Source organism: Bombina bombina, chromosome 3 (assembly GCF_027579735.1).
Source record: "Bombina bombina isolate aBomBom1 chromosome 3, aBomBom1.pri, whole genome shotgun sequence".
Classification (NCBI taxonomy): Eukaryota; Metazoa; Chordata; class Amphibia; order Anura; family Bombinatoridae; genus Bombina; species Bombina bombina.
This window is the reverse complement of record NC_069501.1, coordinates 1,155,143,588-1,155,165,403: the sequence shown is the minus strand read 5'-3', so window position 1 is coordinate 1,155,165,403 and position 21,816 is coordinate 1,155,143,588. Positions and strand designations below refer to the sequence as shown.

Here is a 21,816-nt window from a genome sequence, read left to right as displayed (position 1 = left end):
TAAATTTTTCTTCCAAGATGTTAATCTGGAATTCAAAGTCATCAATCCTTGAGCAATTTTTCCGGACCCTTAAACTTTGGCTTATTGGTATACTTTCCTTCCATTTAGGGAGGTGACAGCTGGAGGCATGTATAAAATTGTTCGAATCGACTTTTTTAAAGTGTGTTTTAGTTTCAATGTTGTCTGATACTATCATTATATCCAGATCTAAGAATGTGATCTGTTCTTTATTAAATTCATATGTAAACGAGATACCTCTGTCGTTACTATTCATGGCCTCAAAGAACTCCAGGAGATCTGTCTCTTCCCCTTTCCAAATTATAAAAATATCATCTATGAACCTCTTAAAGAGCACAAGGTTCGCACCGAGCTCCAGACTTCCCAGGAACCTTTGTTCCCAATCTCCCATAAAAAGATTGGCATAGCTCGGTGCGAACCTTGTGCCCATGGCGGTTCCCTCAATTTGAACATAATATGTGTTATTGAATGAGAAGTAGTTGTGTTCTAATATAAATCTTATGCTCTGCAATAAGAAATCTTTCTGTTCTTTTGGTAACTCATCATCTTTATTCAAAAAGGACTCCACTGCCTCTATTCCAAAATCATGTCTAATGGATGTATATAAAGAAGTCACATCGCAGGAGGCTAATATCATAGAGTCTTCCCATTTTATATTCTCCAATAATCTTAGGAGGCTGGTAGAGTCTTTTAAATATGTACTGAGATTTACCACATATTTCTGTAAAAAGGTATCAATATATCTTGATAAATTTGCTGTCATTGAACCTATACCGGAGATTATAGGTCTCCCTGGAGGGTCTATGAGGCTCTTGTGTATCTTGGGTAAGTGGTAGAAGACCGGCACTCTAGGGAACTTATTCAGAATATAATTATATTCACCTTCTTTTAAAATGCCGGTCTCTCTTCCACTACCCAAAATAGACATCAGCTTTTTATTGAATTTCTCAGTGGGATTCAGTTCCAATTTTCTGTATGTTTTCCTATCACCCAGAAGCCTTTCAGCTTCTTTACAATATTTCAATTTGTCCATCACCACCAAGCCACCCCCCTTATCCGCCGGCTTGATGGTGATGGAGTTATCCTCCTTTAAATTCTTGAGGACCTCCCTATCTTTTCTACTCAAATTGGAGTTTACTTTCAAGCTATGATTGTCCTTTCTTAAGTCTGCTAATACTAGCTTTTCAAAAGTCTCTATATTACTCCCTTTCTCATTGGAGGGGTAAAACTTTGATTTTGGCTTCAAATTGGTATGTACAAACCTGTCAGTCACTACTCTTGTGTAATTCTCTAGAGGTTGTTTCAAATAGTATCTTTTAAGTGTTAAATTTCTTATAAATTTCCTTACATTTATATGGGTTTCAAATTTATTCAAGGTTTTACTTGGAGCAAAGGTTAAACCTAAGCCTAAAATTTTTGTTTCTTCATCTGAAAGGGATCTATCGCTTAAATTGAAAATACTACTTTTTTTAGGGAGGTCAACAACCTCCTTTCCTATCTCTGTCTCTTTACCCCTATCTCGTCTTCCCTTTCCTCCTCTACTTCCTCTATATTTCTTTTTTTTGTGATGGCTTTTTGAGGTTTTCCTGTTTCTGTTACCTCTTTTATTTTTACTGTCTTGCCCTCCTTTTGAGGGCTTTTCCCTAAAAAATGTTCCTCCTCAATTGTAAGTTCAAAACTATCTAGTCTTCTTTTCTCTAGTGGTTCAAATCTATTATATGTGACTGGTTTCCATCCTTCATCCCTCCCTTTCCTTTCATGATTTCTATGTGTGGAAGTTTTCCAATTCTCCTCCAGTCTATTTCTGTTTTGTCTATGTGGTGTGTACTCTTCCTCCCTACCATGTCTGTAGTTTGCTGTATCCCATCCATCATAGAAATTACGATTATCATAGTGTCCATCATATGTATTAAAAACCTTATTTCTATAAGATCCGTTATATTCATTAGGTCTATATGACTGTCTGTTCCTATAAGGTCTAAAATCCCTGTTGTAATAATGAGGGTAATTATTCCTTCTGTATGTTGAATTATAATGTGAATAGTCTCTTCTTTCATTAAATCTTTTATCTCTCATATTCCTTTGATCCTCATAAATGCCCCCTCCTTGGTATTCAGCTCCCTTGTCCTTATGATATTTAACTCCCCCATTAAGGGTTTGTTTATCATTCCTATCCTCTATATCATAGTTTTCTGTTGTTATTTCCATATCCTGATTCTCCTGTATTTCTTTTTGTTTTTCTTTTTCATCTCTCTCTATTTTCTTCCATCTGTTATTAATAATCTCATTTTTTAACGTGTCTAATCTCTCCATGATCAACTTCTGTTTATTTTTTAGTAGGTGCTGTTCCTGACTATTATCCAATCTATTTTTTATAGATAAAATTTCCTCATTAATATTGCATAATGTCTCATTTCTAAATTTTTTTATAATCTCTATCAGCCCTTTAGAGGCATTAAATAGTACTCTTTCCCATTCTTCTTGATGTACATCACTTAATTGGAAGGTGCAGGATTTTTTAAATTTTAATCCTCTAGGTATAAGCTTTTTATCCAAATATCTATCTAAGAATATGAGTTCCATTTTTTGTCTCAACTCTTTATTCATATTTTTCTCAAGTTCATTTATAAGTTTATTGGCATCAATCCTTTCATGTTCCCCTGATGTACTAGGTTTATCTTTTAAATCTAATTCGGATAAAAGTTTATCTCTATAGGAAAATATTTCCATCACCCTCTAGCTGCTTATTTATTTATTGGAAGTGATAGATATGTAGCAAAAAAAGGGGGTTAAATAAACTAGCGCTTAAGAGTTAATATCCCTTGCCCTATTCTCCTACTATCTACTTCCCAGATAGAAAGGTGTATAAAGTGAAAAAGTTATGGAGATTAGGCGCTTAATCTGCAAAAGGGATAAAGGTGTGTATGGAGGTTGTTAGCTAAATATGTAGAAAAAACTACTGGGAAGTAGATAGTAGGAGAATAGGGCAAGGGATATTAACTCTTAAGCGCTAGTTTATTTAACCCCCTTTTTTTGCTACATATCTATCACTTCCAATAAATAAATAAGCAGCTAGAGGGTGATGGAAATATTTTCCTATAGAGATAAACTTTTATCCGAATTAGATTTAAAAGATAAACCTAGTACATCAGGGGAACATGAAAGGATTGATGCCAATAAACTTATAAATGAACTTGAGAAAAATATGAATAAAGAGTTGAGACAAAAAATGGAACTCATATTCTTAGATAGATATTTGGATAAAGAGCTTATACCTAGAGGATTAAAATTTAAAAAATCCTGCACCTTCCAATTAAGTGATGTACATCAAGAAGAATGGGAAAGAGTACTATTTAATGCCTCTAAAGGGCTGATAGAGATTATAAAAAAAAATCTAGAAATGAGACATTATGCAATATTAATGAGGAAATTTCATCTATAAAAAATAGATTGGATAATAGTCAGGAACAGCACCTACTAAAAAATAGACAGAAGTTGATCATGGAGAGATTAGACACGTTAAAAAATGAGATTATTAATAACAGATGGAAGAAAATAGAGAGAGATGAAAAAGAAAAACAAAAAGAAATACAGGAGAATCAGGATATGGAAATAACAACAGAAAACTATGATATAGAGGATAGGAATGATAAACAAACCCTTAATGGGGGAGTTAAATATCATAAGGACAAGGGAGCTGAATACCAAGGAGGGGGCATTTATGAGGATCAAAGGAATATGAGAGATAAAAGATTTAATGAAAGAAGAGACTATTCACATTATAATTCAACATACAGAAGGAATAATTACCCTCATTATTACAACAGGGATTTTAGACCTTATAGGAACAGACAGTCATATAGACCTAATGAATATAACGGATCTTATAGAAATAAGGTTTTTAATACATATGATGGACACTATGATAATCGTAATTTCTATGATGGATGGGATACAGCAAACTACAGACATGGTAGGGAGGAAGAGTACACACCACATAGACAAAACAGAAATAGACTGGAGGAGAATTGGAAAACTTCCACACATAGAAATCATGAAAGGAAAGGGAGGGATGAAGGATGGAAACCAGTCACATATAATAGATTTGAACCACTAGAGAAAAGAAGACTAGATAGTTTTGAACTTACAATTGAGGAGGAACATTTTTTAGGGAAAAGCCCTCAAAAGGAGGGCAAGACAGTAAAAATAAAAGAGGTAACAGAAACAGGAAAACCTCAAAAAGCCATCACAAAAAAAAGAAATATAGAGGAAGTAGAGGAGGAAAGGGAAGACGAGATAGGGGTAAAGAGACAGAGATAGGAAAGGAGGTTGTTGACCTCCCTAAAAAAAGTAGTATTTTCAATTTAAGCGATAGATCCCTTTCAGATGAAGAAACAAAAATTTTAGGCTTAGGTTTAACCTTTGCTCCAAGTAAAACCTTGAATAAATTTGAAACCCATATAAATGTAAGGAAATTTATAAGAAATTTAACACTTAAAAGATACTATTTGAAACAACCTCTAGAGAATTACACAAGAGTAGTGACTGACGGGTTTGTACATACCAATTTGAAGCCAACATCAAAGTTTTACCCCTCCAATGAGAAAGGGAGTAATATAGAGACTTTTGAAAAGCTAGTATTAGCAGACTTAAGAAAGGACAATCATAGCTTGAAAGTAAACTCCAATTTGAGTAGAAAAGATAGGGAGGTCCTCAAGAATTTAAAGGAGGATAACTCCATCACCATCAAGCCGGCGGATAAGGGGGGTGGCTTGGTGGTGATGGACAAATTGAAATATTGTATAGAAGCTGAAAGGCTTCTGGGTGATAGGAAAACATACAGAAAATTGGAACTGAATCCCACTGAGAAATTCAATAAAAAGCTGATGTCTATTTTGGGTAGTGGAAGAGAGACCGGCATTTTAAAAGAAGGTGAATATAATTATATTCTGAATAAGTTCCCTAGAGTGCCGGTCTTCTACCACTTACCCAAGATACACAAGAGCCTCATAGACCCTCCAGGGAGACCTATAATCTCCGGTATAGGTTCAATGACAGCAAATTTATCAAGATATATTGATACCTTTTTACAGAAATATGTGGTAAATCTCAGTACATATTTAAAAGACTCTACCAGCCTCCTAAGATTATTGGAGAATATAAAATGGGAAGACTCTATGATATTAGCCTCCTGCGATGTGACTTCTTTATATACATCCATTAGACATGATTTTGGAATAGAGGCAGTGGAGTCCTTTTTGAATAAAGATGATGAGTTACCAAAAGAACAGAAAGATTTCTTATTGCAGAGCATAAGATTTATATTAGAACACAACTACTTCTCATTCAATAACACACATTATGTTCAAATTGAGGGAACCGCCATGGGCACAAGGTTCGCACCGAGCTATGCCAATCTTTTTATGGGAGATTGGGAACAAAGGTTCCTGGGAAGTCTGGAGCTCGGTGCGAACCTTGTGCTCTTTAAGAGGTTGATAGATGATATTTTTATAATTTGGAAAGGGGAAGAGACAGATCTCCTGGAGTTCTTTGAGGCCATGAATAGTAATGACAGAGGTATCTCGTTTACATATGAATTTAATAAAGAACAGATCACATTCTTAGATCTGGATATAATGATAGTATCAGACAACATTGAAACTAAAACACACTTTAAAAAAGTCGATTCGAACAATTTTATACATGCCTCCAGCTGTCACCTCCCTAAATGGAAGGAAAGTATACCAATAAGCCAAAGTTTAAGGGTCCGGAAAAATTGCTCAAGGATTGATGACTTTGAATTCCAGATTAACATCTTGGAAGAAAAATTTAAGGAAAGAGGTTATAAGAAAGAAACAATAAATAGAGCAACAGAGAGAGCAAGAAACACAGAGAGAAAAGAACTATTAGAGTATAAACATAAATCTAATAATTATATGTCAGATGAGTTCAATGTCCCTTTTATAAATGACTTCAGCGAAGACCATTTACTAGTGAAAAAATTTTTAAGAAAACACTGGCATCTCCTAAAAAATGACCCAATTCTAGGAGACAAAATACCACCATACCCAAGGGTAATTTATAGGAGAGCACAAAATTTAAAAATGATTCTTGCACCGAGTGAGTACAAAAAACAGAATAAAAATAAGAAATCTTTTGAGAAAGATCTAAAAGGAGGGGATGTGAAAGGTTTTTTTCCCTGCCATGTATGCAGAGCATGCCAGTATGGCATTAAAAAGAAAACTGTTAGGACTCCTAATAACACTAAGGAGTTTAAAATAGAAAACACAATAAGGTGCACTAATAAAGGAGTAATCTATATGCTGCAATGCTCTTGTGAACTTTTTTACATAGGAGAAACGACGCGAATGCTAAGGGACAGGATAAGGGAGCATATCTGTAACATCAAAAAAGGGAACCTGGACACTTATCTTTATAAACATTTTAGGGAAATACACAAAAATAGAGTCTCAGATATGAAGTATTGGGGATTATATAAAGTGAAACCCAATTGGAGAGGGAGAGATCTAGAAGCATCTATTCTAAAAAAAGAAGCAGAATTCATATACAACTTCAACACGATTCACCCCCACGGTTTGAATTCAGAATTGGATATATCTCCTTTTCTAGGCACACAGTAATCACTATCTTTAATAAATTTGTATAACTAGTTTTAGTCACTAAAAAATGTATTATCCTAGAGATTTTTAAAAAAAAAAAAAAAAAAAAAAAAAGGGATAATTAATTCCTTTACACAAACATATCACCACCTTATTTGTTTTCCCCCCCTCTCCCCTTTGTAATAGTATCTATATAATGGAGCCACTAAAATAAAGGGATAATTTTTTCTCTTGCACAAACATATCACCACATTATTTGTTTTTCTCCCCTTTCACTTTTGTAATAGTACCTATATCATGGAGCCACTTGAAAATTCTTCACCTAAGACACTTGGAAAAATAATATATTTATATAAAAAATTAATTGGGATTATTATTTTAAAATAAATGGATTTCTAAACTAATTTATTCTAAAGATTTGTCAAAAGTTTAAAATGTTAATAGGAGTAATAGAAAATGAATGTGAAAATTAAATAAACTGTTAAAATATAAATGGTTGAACCCCTTGGCATATGTGAAGTAATGGAGAAAGGCTGTTAGGAATAATGAAAAAAGAAATCGGTTAACCACTCTGATATGACCTGAATAAAAAATAAAAAGTTAGAAAACAAAATAGGATATTTGAACAAAAGGACTCTAGGACCCAGTGGAAAAGAGAAACAGAAACAGTGAATGGACCAATGGAAATCAAGTCAGTGCTATATAAAGGTGTAAGGTGTGATCACACTTTATCTTGATAAAGCCAGGGTTGCTGGCGAAACATGTTGATATCTGTGTGAACACCAAGAAAGAAAAAGCCTGTTTTTTTCCTGCGTACAGAAGTACTTAAGTGCAGGAGATTGAGGAACTACAAACACAAAAGCTAACTTGCGCAAGTTACAGAAACAAAAGGATTGTCTACAGTTTGGTGCTGTAATCAGAGCACTTCTACAAAGACCAGTGACAAGGTAACACAAAGAAAATTACCTACCGGAACCCCTTGTCTGAGAGTCAAACTGAGGACACATAGGAACCGCTGGGAAGCCGTGAGTAGTAACAGCTCACAAGAGAGGGTAAGAAAATCACCCCTAAACACTGTTTGGAACATTCCTTTTCTACAAATTAAGCTCACTGAGGATACAAAGAGGTAACTGTGAAACCGTAATATATCACAACATAAATATAAGGATAAAGAACACAGCCCTCAGTAATTTATCTCCAATTACTTACAAATGCTTTGATGAACTTTTTAGATACACAAAATTACAACCAATATAAGTAAACAGCCATTGTGGGGACACCATTTATAATCTTGCATTTAAATTGTTTTAACTAATTGTTAGTTTTTGCTACATATTTGTAATTTTAAAGTTGATGAAATATAGATCTAAAATATCAAATAGAGACAAATATTATTAATTGTGTTGAAATAAAAGAATACATTCTATCTAAAATCTTTGAACAAAGGATACAAAAGAGCAGATAAATCCTTTTATTTGTGTATGAAACAAATGTATATCTGAATTTTAGAAATTTTATGAATTGATCGATATAGTGTTGCAACACTTAGGGATTGTGATTTATTTTATCTTGGTATTATCATGTTTTTATTTTGAAAATAAATTGTAGAAGAATTTTTCACTTATTCTGTCCAAGGTCCAGTTTTTTCTACATATTTAGCTAACGACCTCCATACACACCTTTATCCCTTTTGCAGATTAAGAGCCTAATCTCCATAACTTTTTCACTTTATACACCTTTCTATCTGGGAAGTAGATAGTAGGAGAATAGGGCAAGGGATATTAACTCTTAAGCGCTAGTTTATTTAACCCCCTTTTTTTGTAAAGTGATTTGTAATGGCCGCCCTGATGTACTTGGCGTTACAATATCACGCACCTCCTGAGCGGGAGATGCAGGTACTGACACGTGAGGCAAGTTAGTCGGCATAACTTCCCCCTCGTTGTCTGGTGAATGTTGCTTAACATGTACAGATTGACTTTTATTTAAAGTAGCATCAATGCAATTAGTACATAAATTTCTATTGGGCTCCACCTTGGCTTTTGAACATATTGCACAAAGAGATTCCTCTGTGTCAGACATGTTTAAACAAACTAGCAATTAGACTAGCAAGCTTGGAAATACTTTTCAACTAAATTTACAAGCAATATGTAAAAACGTTACTGTGCCTTTAAGAAGCACACAAAAAAACTGACACAGTTGAAAAAATGAACCGGATTAGTTATATAAACCAAATTTAGCAAAGGATTGCACACATTAGCAATGGATGATTAACCCTTAATATCAGAAAAAAACGTATAACAATTGACAATATAAGCGTTTTTATCACAGTCAAGCACAGTCTCACAGGTCTGCTGTGAGTGATTACCTCCCTCAAAACTAGTTTTGAAGACCCCTGAGCTCTGTGGAGACGTCCTGGATCATGCAGGGAGAAAAAGACAGACTGTGACTGAATTTCTGATGCGTAGTAAAAGCGCCAAAATAGACCCCTCCCACTCACACTACAACAGTGAGGGAAGCTCAGTAAACTGTTTTAATTTAAAACAAACGACAGCCATGTGGAAAATAAAGCCCAAAACAATTTTCACCAAGTACCTCAGATAATTAAACGATTTAACATGCCAGTAAACGTTTAAAATCTAATATATGAAATGTCATTAAAAAGCCTGCTGCTAGTCGCTCACACTGCAAGTTAGGCTAAAAGTTATATGCATACAGTATTTTCCCAGTGAAGTGCCATTCCCCAGAAATACTTAAGTGTAAACATATATACATGTCAGCCTGATACCAGTTGCTACTACTGCATTTAAGGCTGTACTTACATTATATCGGTATTAGCAGTATTTTCAAAGTCAATTCCATTCCTTAGAAAATAATATACTGCAACATACCTCTTTGCAGGTGAACCTGCCCGCTGTCCCCTGATCTGAAGTTACCTTACTCCTCAGAATGGCCGAGAACAGCAAAAGGATCTTAGTTACGTCCGCTAAGATCATATACAAAAACTCAGGTAGATTCTTCTTCAAATTCTGCCTGAGAAGGAAACAACACACTCCGGTGCCGTTTTAAAATAACAAACTTTTGATTGAAGATATAAAAAAATAAGTTTAATCACCACAGTCCTCTCACACATCCTATCTATTAGTTGGGTGCAAGAGAATGACTGGGTGTGACGTAGAGGGGAGGAGCTATATAGCAGCTCTGCTTGGGTGATCCTCTTGCACTTCCTGTTGGGGAGGAGTTAATATCCCATAAGTAATGATGACCCGTGGACTGACTACACTTAACAGGAGAAAATAGATTGTGATCACTGAGAACTTTTTGTCTTCATGTTAAAAATAGGGCTTTTCTCTGTGAGCCAAAAACGAGATTGCCACTGTGGGAAATAGACACATGCTATTGTGATCGCTTTGAAAATAAAGTGGCCTTTTCAGGCCAAAAAAGGCCTCAGATGATAGATTGTATTTGACCAAAATATTGAAAAATTTTAGCTAAAACATTACATATATTACAAAATATATAACTAATTTTATGTTTTCAACCAGCAGCTGACAAATTACTTGTAAAGAGAAAACTTGATCATTAATATTAGAATATTCACTCAACAAATAAGACATTCTACATGGCTGCCCTTAGAAAAGGTGATCTATGAGAACAAAGGACAAATTCTTACAAATATTCCTTATAAAATGTTATTAAGAATAATAATAATAATAATAATCTATATAATAATTCTTATTATCCAAAGGTGGAGCAGGAAAGAATGAGTACACACATCTTTATTTGTATTATTTTGCCAAAACTGCTGCTGGGTCTAGCTTGTTCTGAGAAATATAATTCTTATTTTTCTACATTTAGCCACCAATCAGCAAGCGCTACACAGGGGCTGAACCAAAGATTGGCCAGCTCGTAAGCTTACATTCTTGCTTTCTATCTCTCTTGTAACATTTACTCAGTTACACACTTTTTGTCTACATCCAAACCTACATTTTCCATCTAAGTTCTAACAGATCCATCACACTTATAACTTTACTTTATAAATTCTACTCTTCGAAAACACTTAAAGGGACACTTAACACCATGTAATTAAGACATTTCTGTTGTGTATATATATAATAAAATATCAGTCAAGACTAAACATTTTTAAAACAAATTAACATTCATTTTACTACAATTATTTTTCAATAGCCATACTCCACCCCCATTTCCTTATTTGGAGGAGCCAATCCGGGCTATAGTCCACAGACAACAAAGCTAGTCATGGTCTGTATTTCAAGTTCTTAGAATTAGAAAATTCTCAATGTTCAAAGCTAAATTACATGACAAGGGGGCAAAAATAATAAAAGTATATTGCAAAGTTGTTTCAAATAATAACTAAACATTTTATATAAAAATCTGAAGGTGTTTACTGTTCCTTAAATTAAAAAAATTGGAAGAGGGATATCAACAAATCCTCTATGTACGACTATTGAAATTCTGTTGTACCGCTTTATGATAGTTCATAATGTATCTCATGATCTGCGCTATTAAATGCAATGTAAACAAATACATAAAAGGTGATATGTTTAATGGCTTAGAAGAAAAACAGAATTTATGTTTACCTGATAAATTACTTTCTCCAACGGTGTGTCCGGTCCACGGCGTCATCCTTACTTGTGGGATATTCTCTTCCCCAACAGGAAATGGCAAAGAGCCCAGCAAAGCTGGTCACATGATCCCTCCTAGGCTCCGCCTTCCCCAGTCATTCGACCGACGTAAAGGAGGAATATTTGCATAGGAGAAATCATATGATACCGTGGTGACTGTAGTTAAAGAAAATAAATTATCAGACCTGATTAAAAAACCAGGGCGGGCCGTGGACCGGACACACCGTTGGAGAAAGTAATTTATCAGGTAAACATAAATTCTGTTTTCTCCAACATAGGTGTGTCCGGTCCACGGCGTCATCCTTACTTGTGGGAACCAATACCAAAGCTTTAGGACACGGATGAAGGGAGGGAGCAAATCAGGTCACCTAGATGGAAGGCACCACGGCTTGCAAAACCTTTCTCCCAAAAATAGCCTCAGAAGAAGCAAAAGTATAAAATTTGTAAAATTTAGTAAAAGTGTGCAGTGAAGACCAAGTCGCTGCCTTACATATCTGATCAACAGAAGCCTCGTTCTTGAAGGCCCATGTGGAAGCCACAGCCCTAGTGGAATGAGCTGTGATTCTTTCAGGAGGCTGCCGTCCGGCAGTCTCGTAAGCCAATCTGATGATGCTTTTAATCCAAAAAGAGAGAGAGGTAGAAGTTGCTTTTTGACCTCTCCTTTTACCAGAATAAACAACAAACAAGGAAGATGTTTGTCTAAAATCCTTTGTAGCATCTAAATAGAATTTTAGAGCACGAACTACATCCAAATTGTGCAACAAACGTTCCTTCTTTGAAACTGGATTCGGACACAAAGAAGGCACGACTATCTCCTGCTTAATGTTTTTGTTAGAAACAACTTTCGGAAGAAAACCAGGTTTAGTACGCAAAACCACCTTATCTGCATGGAACACCAGATAAGGAGGAGAACACTGCAGAGCAGATAATTCTGAAACTCTTCTAGCAGAAGAAATTGCAACCAAAAACAAAACTTTCCAAGATAATAACTTAATATCAACGGAATGTAAGGGTTCATACGGAACCCCCTGAAGAACTGAAAGAACTAAATTGAGACTCCAAGGAGGAGTCAAAGGTTTGTAAACAGGCTTGATTCTAACCAGAGCCTGAACAAAGGCTTGAACATCTGGCACAGCTGCCAGCTTTTTGTGAAGTAACACAGACAAGGCAGAAATCTGTCCCTTCAAAGAACTTGCAGATAATCCTTTCTCCAAACCTTCTTGAAGAAAGGATAGAATCTTAGGAATTTTTATCTTGTCCCAAGGGAATCCTTTAGATTCACACCAACAGATATATTTTTTCCATATTTTGTGGTAGATTTTTCTAGTTACAGGCTTTCTGGCCTGAACAAGAGTATCAATGACAGAATCTGAGAACCCTCGCTTTGATAAGATCAAGCGTTCAATCTCCAAGCAGTCAGTTGGAGTGAGACCAGATTCGGATGTTCGAACGGACCTTGAACAAGAAGGTCCCGTCTCAAAGGTAGCTTCCATGGTGGAGCCGATGACATATTCACCAGGTCTGCATACCAAGTCCTGCGTGGCCACGCAGGAGCTATCAAGATCACCGATGCCCTCTCCTGATTGATCCTGGCTACCAGCCTGGGGATGAGAGGAAACGGCGGGAATACATAAGCTAGTTTGAAGGTCCAAGGTGCTACTAGTGCATCTACTAGAGTCGCCTTGGGATCCCTGGATCTGGACCCGTAGCAAGGAACCTTGAAGTTCTGACGAGAGGCCATCAGATCCATGTCTGGAATGCCCCACAACTGAGTAATTTGGGCAAAGATTTCCGGATGGAGTTCCCACTCCCCCGGATGAAATGTCTGACGACTCAGAAAATCCGCTTCCCAATTTTCCACTCCTGGGATGTGGATTGCAGACAAGTGGCAGGAGTGAGTCTCCGCCCATTGAATGATTTTGGTCACTTCTTCCATCGCCAGGGAACTCCTTGTTCCCCCCTGATGGTTGATGTACGCAACAGTCGTCATGTTGTCTGATTGAAACCGTATGAATTTGGCCTTTGCTAGCTGAGGCCAAGCCTTGAGAGCATTGAATATCGCTCTCAGTTCCAGAATATTTATCGGGAGAAGAGATTCTTCCCGAGACCAAAGACCCTGAGCTTTCAGGGGTCCCCAGACCGCGCCCCAGCCCACCAGACTGGCGTCGGTCGTGACAATGACCCACTCTGGTCTGCGGAAGCTCATCCCCTGTGACAGGTTGTCCAGGGACAGCCACCAACGGAGTGAATCTCTGGTCCTCTGATCTACTTGTATCGTCGGAGACAAGTCTGTATAATCCCCATTAGACTGACTGAGCATGCACAGTTGTAATGGTCTTAGATGAATTCGCGCAAAAGGAACTATGTCCATTGCCGCCACCATCAAACCTATTACTTCCATGCACTGCGCTATGGAAGGAAGAGGAACAGAATGAAGTATTTGACAAGAGTTTAGAAGTTTTGATTTTCTGGCCTCTGTCAGAAAAATCCTCATTTCTAAGGAGTCTATTATTGTTCCCAAGAAGGGAACCCTTGTTGACGGAGATAGAGAACTTTTTTCTACGTTCACTTTCCACCCGTGAGATCTGAGAAAGGCCAGGACAATGTCCGTGTGAGCCTTTGCTTGTGGAAGGGACGACGCTTGAATCAGAATGTCGTCCAAGTAAGGTACTACTGCAATGCCCCTTGGTCTTAGCACCGCTAGAAGGGACCCTAGTACCTTTGTGAAAATTCTTGGAGCAGTGGCTAATCCGAACGGAAGTGCCACAAACTGGTAATGCTTGTCCAGAAATGCGAACCTTAGGATCCGATGATGTTCCTTGTGGATAGGAATATGTAGATACGCATCCTTTAAATCCACCGTGGTCATGAATTGACCTTCCTGGATGGAAGGAAGAATTGTTCGAATGGTTTCCATTTTGAACGATGGAACCTTGAGAAACTTGTTTAGGATCTTGAGATCTAAGATTGGTCTGAATGTTCCCTCTTTTTTGGGAACTACGAACAGATTGTAGTAGAACCCCATCCCTTGTTCTCCTAATGGAACAGGATGAATCACTCCCATTTTTAACAGGTCTTCTACACAATGTAAGAATGCCTGTTTTTTTATGTGGTCTGAAGACAATTGAGACCTGTGGAACCTCCCCCTTGGGGGAAGCCCCTTGAATTCCAGAAGATAACCTTGGGAGACTATTTCTAGCGCCCAAGGATCCAGAACATCTCTTGCCCAAGCCTGAGCGAAGAGAGAGAGTCTGCCCCCCACCAGATCCGGTCCCGGATCGGGGGCCAACATCTCATGCTGTCTTGGTAGCAGTGGCAGGTTTCTTGGCCTGCTTACCTTTGTTCCAGCCTTGCATTGGCCTCCAGGCTGGCTTGGCTTGAGAAGTATTACCCTCTTGCTTAGAGGACGTAGCACTTGGGGCTGGTCCGTTTCTGCGAAAGGGACGAAAATTAGGTTTATTTTTGGCCTTGAAAGACCTATCCTGAGGAAGGGCGTGGCCCTTGCCCCCAGTGATATCAGAAATAATCTCTTTCAAGTCAGGGCCAAACAGCGTTTTCCCCTTGAAAGGAATGTTAAGCAATTTGTTCTTGGAAGACGCATCCGCTGACCAAGATTTTAGCCAAAGCGCTCTGCGCGCCACAATAGCAAACCCAGAATTTTTCGCCGCTAATCTAGCCAATTGCAAAGTGGCGTCTAGGGTGAAAGAGTTAGCCAATTTGAGAGCATGAATTCTGTCCAAAATCTCCTCATAAGAAGAATCTTTATTGAGCGCCTTTTCTAGTTCATCGAACCAGAAACACGCTGCTGTAGTGACAGGAACAATGCATGAAATTGGTTGTAGAAGGTAACCTTGCTGAACAAACATCTTTTTAAGCAAACCCTCTAATTTTTTATCCATAGGATCTTTGAAAGCACAACTATCTTCTATGGGTATAGTGGTGCGTTTGTTTAGAGTAGAAACCGCCCCCTCGACCTTGGGGACTGTCTGCCATAAGTCCTTTCTGGGGTCGACCATAGGAAACAATTTCTTAAATATAGGGGGAGGGACGAAAGGTATGCCGGGCCTTTCCCATTCTTTGTTTACAATGTCCGCCACCCGCTTGGGTATAGGAAAAGCTTCGGGGGGCCCCGGGACCTCTAGGAACTTGTCCATTTTACATAATTTCTCTGGAATGACCAAATTCTCACAATCATCCAGAGTAGATAACACCTCCTTAAGCAGGGCGCGGAGATGTTCCAATTTAAATTTGAATGTAATCACATCAGGTTCAGCTTGTTGAGAAATTTTCCCTGAATCTGAAATTTCTCCCTCAGACAAAACCTCCCTGGCCCCCTCAGACTGGTGTAGGGGCACTTCAGAACCAATATCATCAGCGTCCTCATGCTCTTCAGTATTTTCTAAAACAGAGCAGTCGCGCTTTCGCTGATAAGTGGGCATTTTGGCTAAAATGTTTTTGATAGAATTATCCATTACAGCCGTTAATTGTTGCATAGTAAGGAGTATTAGCACTAGATGTACTAGGGGCCTCCTGTGTGGGCAAGACTGGTGTAGACGAAGGAGGGGATGATGCAGTACCATGCTTACTCCCCTCACTTGAGGAATCATCTTGGGCATCATTTTCTCTAAATTTTGTGTCACATAAATCACATCTATTTAAATGAGAAGGAACCTTGGCTTCCCCACATACAGAACACAGTCTATCTGGTAGTTCAGACATGTTAAACAGGCATAAACTTGATAACAAAGTACAAAAAACGTTTTAAAATAAAACCGTTACTGTCACTTTAAATTTTAAACTGAACACACTTTATTACTGCAAATGTGAAAAAGTATGAAGGAATTGTTCAAAATTCACCAAAATTTCACCACAGTGTCTTAAAGCCTTAAAAGTATTGCACACCAAATTTGAAAGCTTTAACTCTTAAAATAACGGAACCGGAGCCGTTTTTATATTTAACCCCTTTACAGTCCCTGGTATCTGCTTTGCTGAGACCCAACCAAGCCCAAAGGGGAATACGATACCAAATGACGCCTTCAGAAAGTCTTTTCTATGTATCAGAGCTCCTCACACATGCATCTGCATGTCATGCTTCCCAAAAACAAGTGCGCAATAGAGGCGCGAAAATGAGGCTCTGCCTATGATTAGGGAAAGCCCCTAGAGAATAAGGTGTCCAATACAGTGCCTGCCGGTTATTTTACATAATTCCCAAGAATAAAATAATTCCTCAAAGCTATGAAGTATTAAAATATGCTTATATATCAATCGTTTTAGCCCAGAAAATGTCTACAGTCTTAAAAGCCCTTGTGAAGCCCTTTTTTTCTTATGTAATAAAAATGGCTTACCGGATCCCATAGGGAAAATGACAGCTTCCAGCATTACATCGTCTTGTTAGAAATGTGTCATACCTCAAGCAGCAAAAGTCTGCTCACTGTTTCCCCCAACTGAAGTTAATTCCTCTCAACAGTCCTGTGTGGAAACAGCCATCGATTTTAGTAACGGTTGCTAAAATCATTTTCCTCTTACAAACAGAAATCTTCATCACCTTTCTGTTTCAGAGTAAATAGTACATACCAGCACTATTTTAAAATAACAAACTCTTGATTGAATAATAAAAACTACAGTTAAACACCAAAAAACTCTAAGCCATCTCCGTGGAGATGTTGCCTGTACAACGGCAAAGAGAATGACTGGGGAAGGCGGAGCCTAGGAGGGATCATGTGACCAGCTTTGCTGGGCTCTTTGCCATTTCCTGTTGGGGAAGAGAATATCCCACAAGTAAGGATGACGCCGTGGACCGGACACACCTATGTTGGAGAAAGGAACATTACCAAACAGAGGTCAATTCAAACAAAAGTTCAAAATAAACCACTTTATATAAAAAAAATAATGTCCATTGTTATACTCCCAGGTAGAGAGGCTTTGGAACAAAACATTCAGGACATAAAAACCTAACTGCAATTCACACAACAGTCTCAACAGCCTTACTTACCTTTTCTACCGCTTGAGCCTTTTCATGCTCCAGTTTTTTTTCTTTCTGTTTTTCGGCTCTTAATGTCGTAACAGATGTAGCTTTCAAAGACATGAAGTCTAAGGTCATCCACTCATCTCTCTGAAATCAACACACAGGTTTATTTAGCACCAAGACGAATTTCTGCCATTCTACCTTTTGGATAAAAAGCATTAATAGATTACAAATAAAGCCAATAACATAAATAAATAAATGAAAACCACGATGGATACGTCATTTACCATAATTTAAAAATCACTGAATGTATTAAGGGTCAAGTAAAGAATATTGTGCAAAAAGAGAGGAACTAAAATGTGTACTTTGGAGACTTCTGGTAGGTAAATAAACAGGGTAAACGCAATTTAAGACAGTCATCTGGAGGAGAGAACAGTTGCAGGGGACCCTAAAGCCTTAACCTAAATTGAGCTTTGTGCCACTGGAGATGCTTAGGAAATAAAATTAAAATAACATGAAAACCCCAAATGTTTCTTTCATTATTCAGATAGAGCATGCAATTTTAAACAACCTTCTAATTTACTTCTACTTGAGTGCTAATGACGGCTCAGAGCCGTCATTAGCACTCAACTACCTTTTTTGCAATCTGGGGGCCTCCACCTGCTGCTACCCCGGCGATCGGGCCTGCATAGTGACAGGCATCTCCGGGGCTTCCCGTTACGTGCAGTGACGTCACGCGCAATGACGTGATGACGTCACCACGCAACTTTATTTAAAATTGTCAATACAAAGTATAGGGAAAGGGGGCATGCTGCTTAGAAGCCTGTATCTCAGGGATCTAAGCAGCTACAGACCCCCAAGACCCACCATTGGAAAGGTAATCGCCTAACATTTCCAATGATATAAGTCTTGGGGATCCGGGGGGAAAAATAAAAAAGTAAAAAAAAATATGTTTTTTGAAAATAGTAAAAAAACAGAAAAATATTAAATTCAGCTTAGCACTCAAAGGGTTAAATTGTCTTTGTTTTCTTGGCAGCTTTTGTTGAAAAGCAGGGCGTAAGCTCAGGAGCGTGCACGAGTTTGGAGCTCTATATAGCTGCAGTTTTGCAAGAGTGCTAGGTGGCAGCACTATTTCCTGCCATGTATTGCTCCAGACATCTAACTAGGTATGCATTGAACAAAGAAGAATAAGAGATACTAGAAGTTATTTGCAAATTGTTTTTAAATGGTTTGCTTTGTCTGAATCATAAAATACATTTTTGGGGTTTTTATATCCCTTTGAGTGTTTAATATGAACCTGCTGCCCTAAGTGTTAGGAAGTTCCCCCATCACTGTTAAGTTTATAAAAAAAAAATCTGTTTGTAACAAAATGAAACTCCACAAAATACCCGCCCTTAATCTCCCTATTCCTCCCTTATTCCACTCTTTCGGACAATGTACTTTTGTTGTACATTCAGTTTACGTTACAATGCCGCCATATTGAGGGCTGAATGCATGGTGCTTTGGGTTACTCTAATTGGCCAGAAAGGTTGTCCCTCTGCATTATCCTTTGGGACAGTAGGTTATATTGCAGTGAAATAGATAAAAAAGAGAGACATTAAATCATATCATTATTTACTTATTGTTTGACTGTTTTTCAAGGGAAAAACAACAACAATGCACATTCATGCAATGAAAATTTACAATGCGCCTTCTTCCGCATTTGGATGATTTTAAAGTATCCGAAAGCTCATTTCTAGTAAACATATATACATATATATACACACTAGCTTCATGCCCAATTAAAGGGACACTGCATACTAGATTTTTATTTGCATACATGTTTTGCAGATGATCAATTTATATAGCCCATCTGGTAGTGTTTTTGTAACAATGTATAGTTTTGCTTATTTGTTAATAAAATTGTGCTGAGTTTCAGGCTGCTAACCAAGACCCAAAGTATCAGATGTAGACCCAAGTCTACAGACTCCTGCTGCTCCTGTTTGTGTAATGGGTCTTTTCATATGCAGGGAAGGGGAGTGTCTGCTCTTCCTGCTTTCTCAGTCCCTTTCACTGGGTATCCAAGCCTAACCTCATGAACAGTGCTAAACTGGGAGCTTCTAAGTAAGTTTTTAAAAGGTTTTATACTGGATTTTTAGATCAGTATCATGTGCATAATCATATACTTCTTAATAGTAGTGTCTATGACATGCAGTTATATGAAAATGGGTGCATACTGTCCCTTTAAGAATCAGTGTTTGCTAGTTCAGGTTGGCGGCATTACAAAGCAATGCATTTTCATAGAGAAGTTGTGGCACTATGTGTGTTTTTATTTAGCACATGGAGCCTGATGTTAATCCATAAAGCTGCTATGTTACAATGTAAGAGTCAGATACTTATACTCTGAAGTCAGCCCTTGGGATCCATCTAAGCACGTTGTTTTATTGCACCTTCACTCGTCTACACAGAACAATGCCGATATTTTCAGATTCCACTTGCGCTACACATGGTTAAAGTTATTTCCTTTCGCATAAAAGTGCTATATTACAGTAAACAATGGGCTACTGATACAAAACGATGAATTGGCTACTGAGCTATTTCATATTATAAACATTGTGGCATATGTTGTACATGCCACGTACTCAATGTAAAACATGAAGGGAACAAGTCACAACAGTTACAAGAAAAACATCACTTGAGAATATCCATAAAGGGACATAAAACCCAAAGATTTTCTTTCATGATTCAGATAGATAATACAATTTTGCTTCCTTCTCTTGTTATCCTTTGATGAAAGGTTTATCTAGGAAAGCTCAGGAGCAGCAAAGAACCTAGGTTCTAGCGGTTGATTGATGGCTAGATATATATACTGATTGTCATTGCCACACCCATGTGTTCAGTCAGCAACCAGTAGTGCATTGCTACTAATTCAACAAAGAATACAAAGAGAACAAAGAAAAATTTATAATACGAGTAAATTAGGAAGTTGCTTAAAATTGTATGCTCTATCTAAATCATGAAATAAAAAAAATTGGGTTTCATGTCCCTTTAAGGCTTAACCAAAAACATTACCCTACATAATGTTGTAACAAATCGTCCTTAAATAAAACATAATGTTCTGTCCTGAAAGCCTGGCTTACTGTTCTACTCATATATAATTTTGAAGAGCATTTTATTGGCTCATTTATTATGATGTGTTCATTTAAAACATTTATTATTTGCAGATATAGAAAGCTAAATAACAAACTGTGGTGCTTTATTGTTACATTCTGTAACTGTTAATGTGCACATTTGGTGCTCCTCATATGATGGTGTCACTCGTATGCTGTAAAATAAAGACTATTTCTCTGTGCCAGTCTGTACATTGATTTATATTTTTTTAATCAAACTGACAGACTTAGTGGTGGTAATAAATATCCCTCTGCTTACAAGCCCTTCTTAAATACTAAATATAAATATTGGGGAGCATATGTTTTACCTTAATAACCTGTAAATTTCATATTTAGCATGGAAAGATTTATTAAACATTGTCATACATGCATTTATATAAGGATGTTAGTGGTACACGCACAAGTCTTATCAACAATTGGTTTGTATTTGATTGGTGTGGACCTCACCTATAAGGCTTCCCTCATCGCCCTTCCTTTCTCTCTTTGGGGCCACGATGTTAAAAGCATTGTGATAATAAAGATATTTTAAAAAGGGATCCGTCTTTGCGATCGAGATTAGCTGTGAAATTTTATAAAGGGCTGAAATCTCTATTTGAAGGCAGTCTTTCCAAGAGGCGTTTTATTATACTCTGTGGGAGGCAATGCTTCTCTAACAATGGTGGAAATTTCAAAGCAGTATCGCTATCTGCATTGAAGGTGTAATGTAAATGATACCTTTACACTGTGTTGAATGGCAACACAATTCACGTGTCAACTGAAACTATTCCTCAAGCTCCACAGTAGAGCTGCATAAATAGCTCCTCCCTCCTCTCCCAACCCAGTCATTCGACCGAAGTTAGGAAGAGAAAACAGAATTTATGCTTACCTGATAAATTACTTTCTCCAACGGTGTGTCCGGTCCACGGCGTCATCCTTACTTGTGGGAATATCTCTTCCCCAACAGGAAATGGCAAAGAGTCCCAGCAAAGCTGGCCATATAGTCCCTCCTAGGCTCCGACCACCCCAGTCATTCGACCGACGGACAGGAGGAAAAAATAGGAGAAACCATATGGTGTCGTGGTGACTGTAGTTAGAGAAAATAATTCATCGGACCTGATTAAAAAACCAGGGCGGGCCGTGGACCGGACACACCGTTGGAGAAAGTAATTTATCAGGTAAGCATAAATTCTGTTTTCTCCAACATTGGTGTGTCCGGTCCACGGCGTCATCCTTACTTGTGGGAACCAATACCAAAGCTTTAGGACACGGATGAAGGGAGGGAGCAAATCAGGTCACCTAAACGGAAGGCACCACGGCTTGCAAAACCTTTCTCCCAAAAATAGCCTCTGAAGAAGCAAAAGTATCAAATTTGTAAAATTTGGCAAAAGTGTGCAGTGAAGACCAAGTCGCTGCCTTACATATCTGATCAACAGAAGCCTCGT

The 21,816-nt window shown here is 37.7% G+C and overlaps 1 protein-coding gene across 3 annotated transcripts in view; it reads right to left on the bottom strand.

Annotated features, from left to right (window-relative positions):
• CWF19L2 (CWF19 like cell cycle control factor 2) overlaps positions 1-21,816 on the bottom strand; it is an 803,233-nt gene that overhangs the window by 679,878 nt on the left and 101,539 nt on the right. For all 3 annotated transcript variants that reach the window (XM_053708563.1, XM_053708564.1, XM_053708565.1), the window contains exon 5: positions 17,274-17,393. In XM_053708563.1, the coding sequence (XP_053564538.1) occupies positions 17,274-17,393 (120 nt within the window). The remainder of the gene's footprint in view (positions 1-17,273; positions 17,394-21,816) is intronic.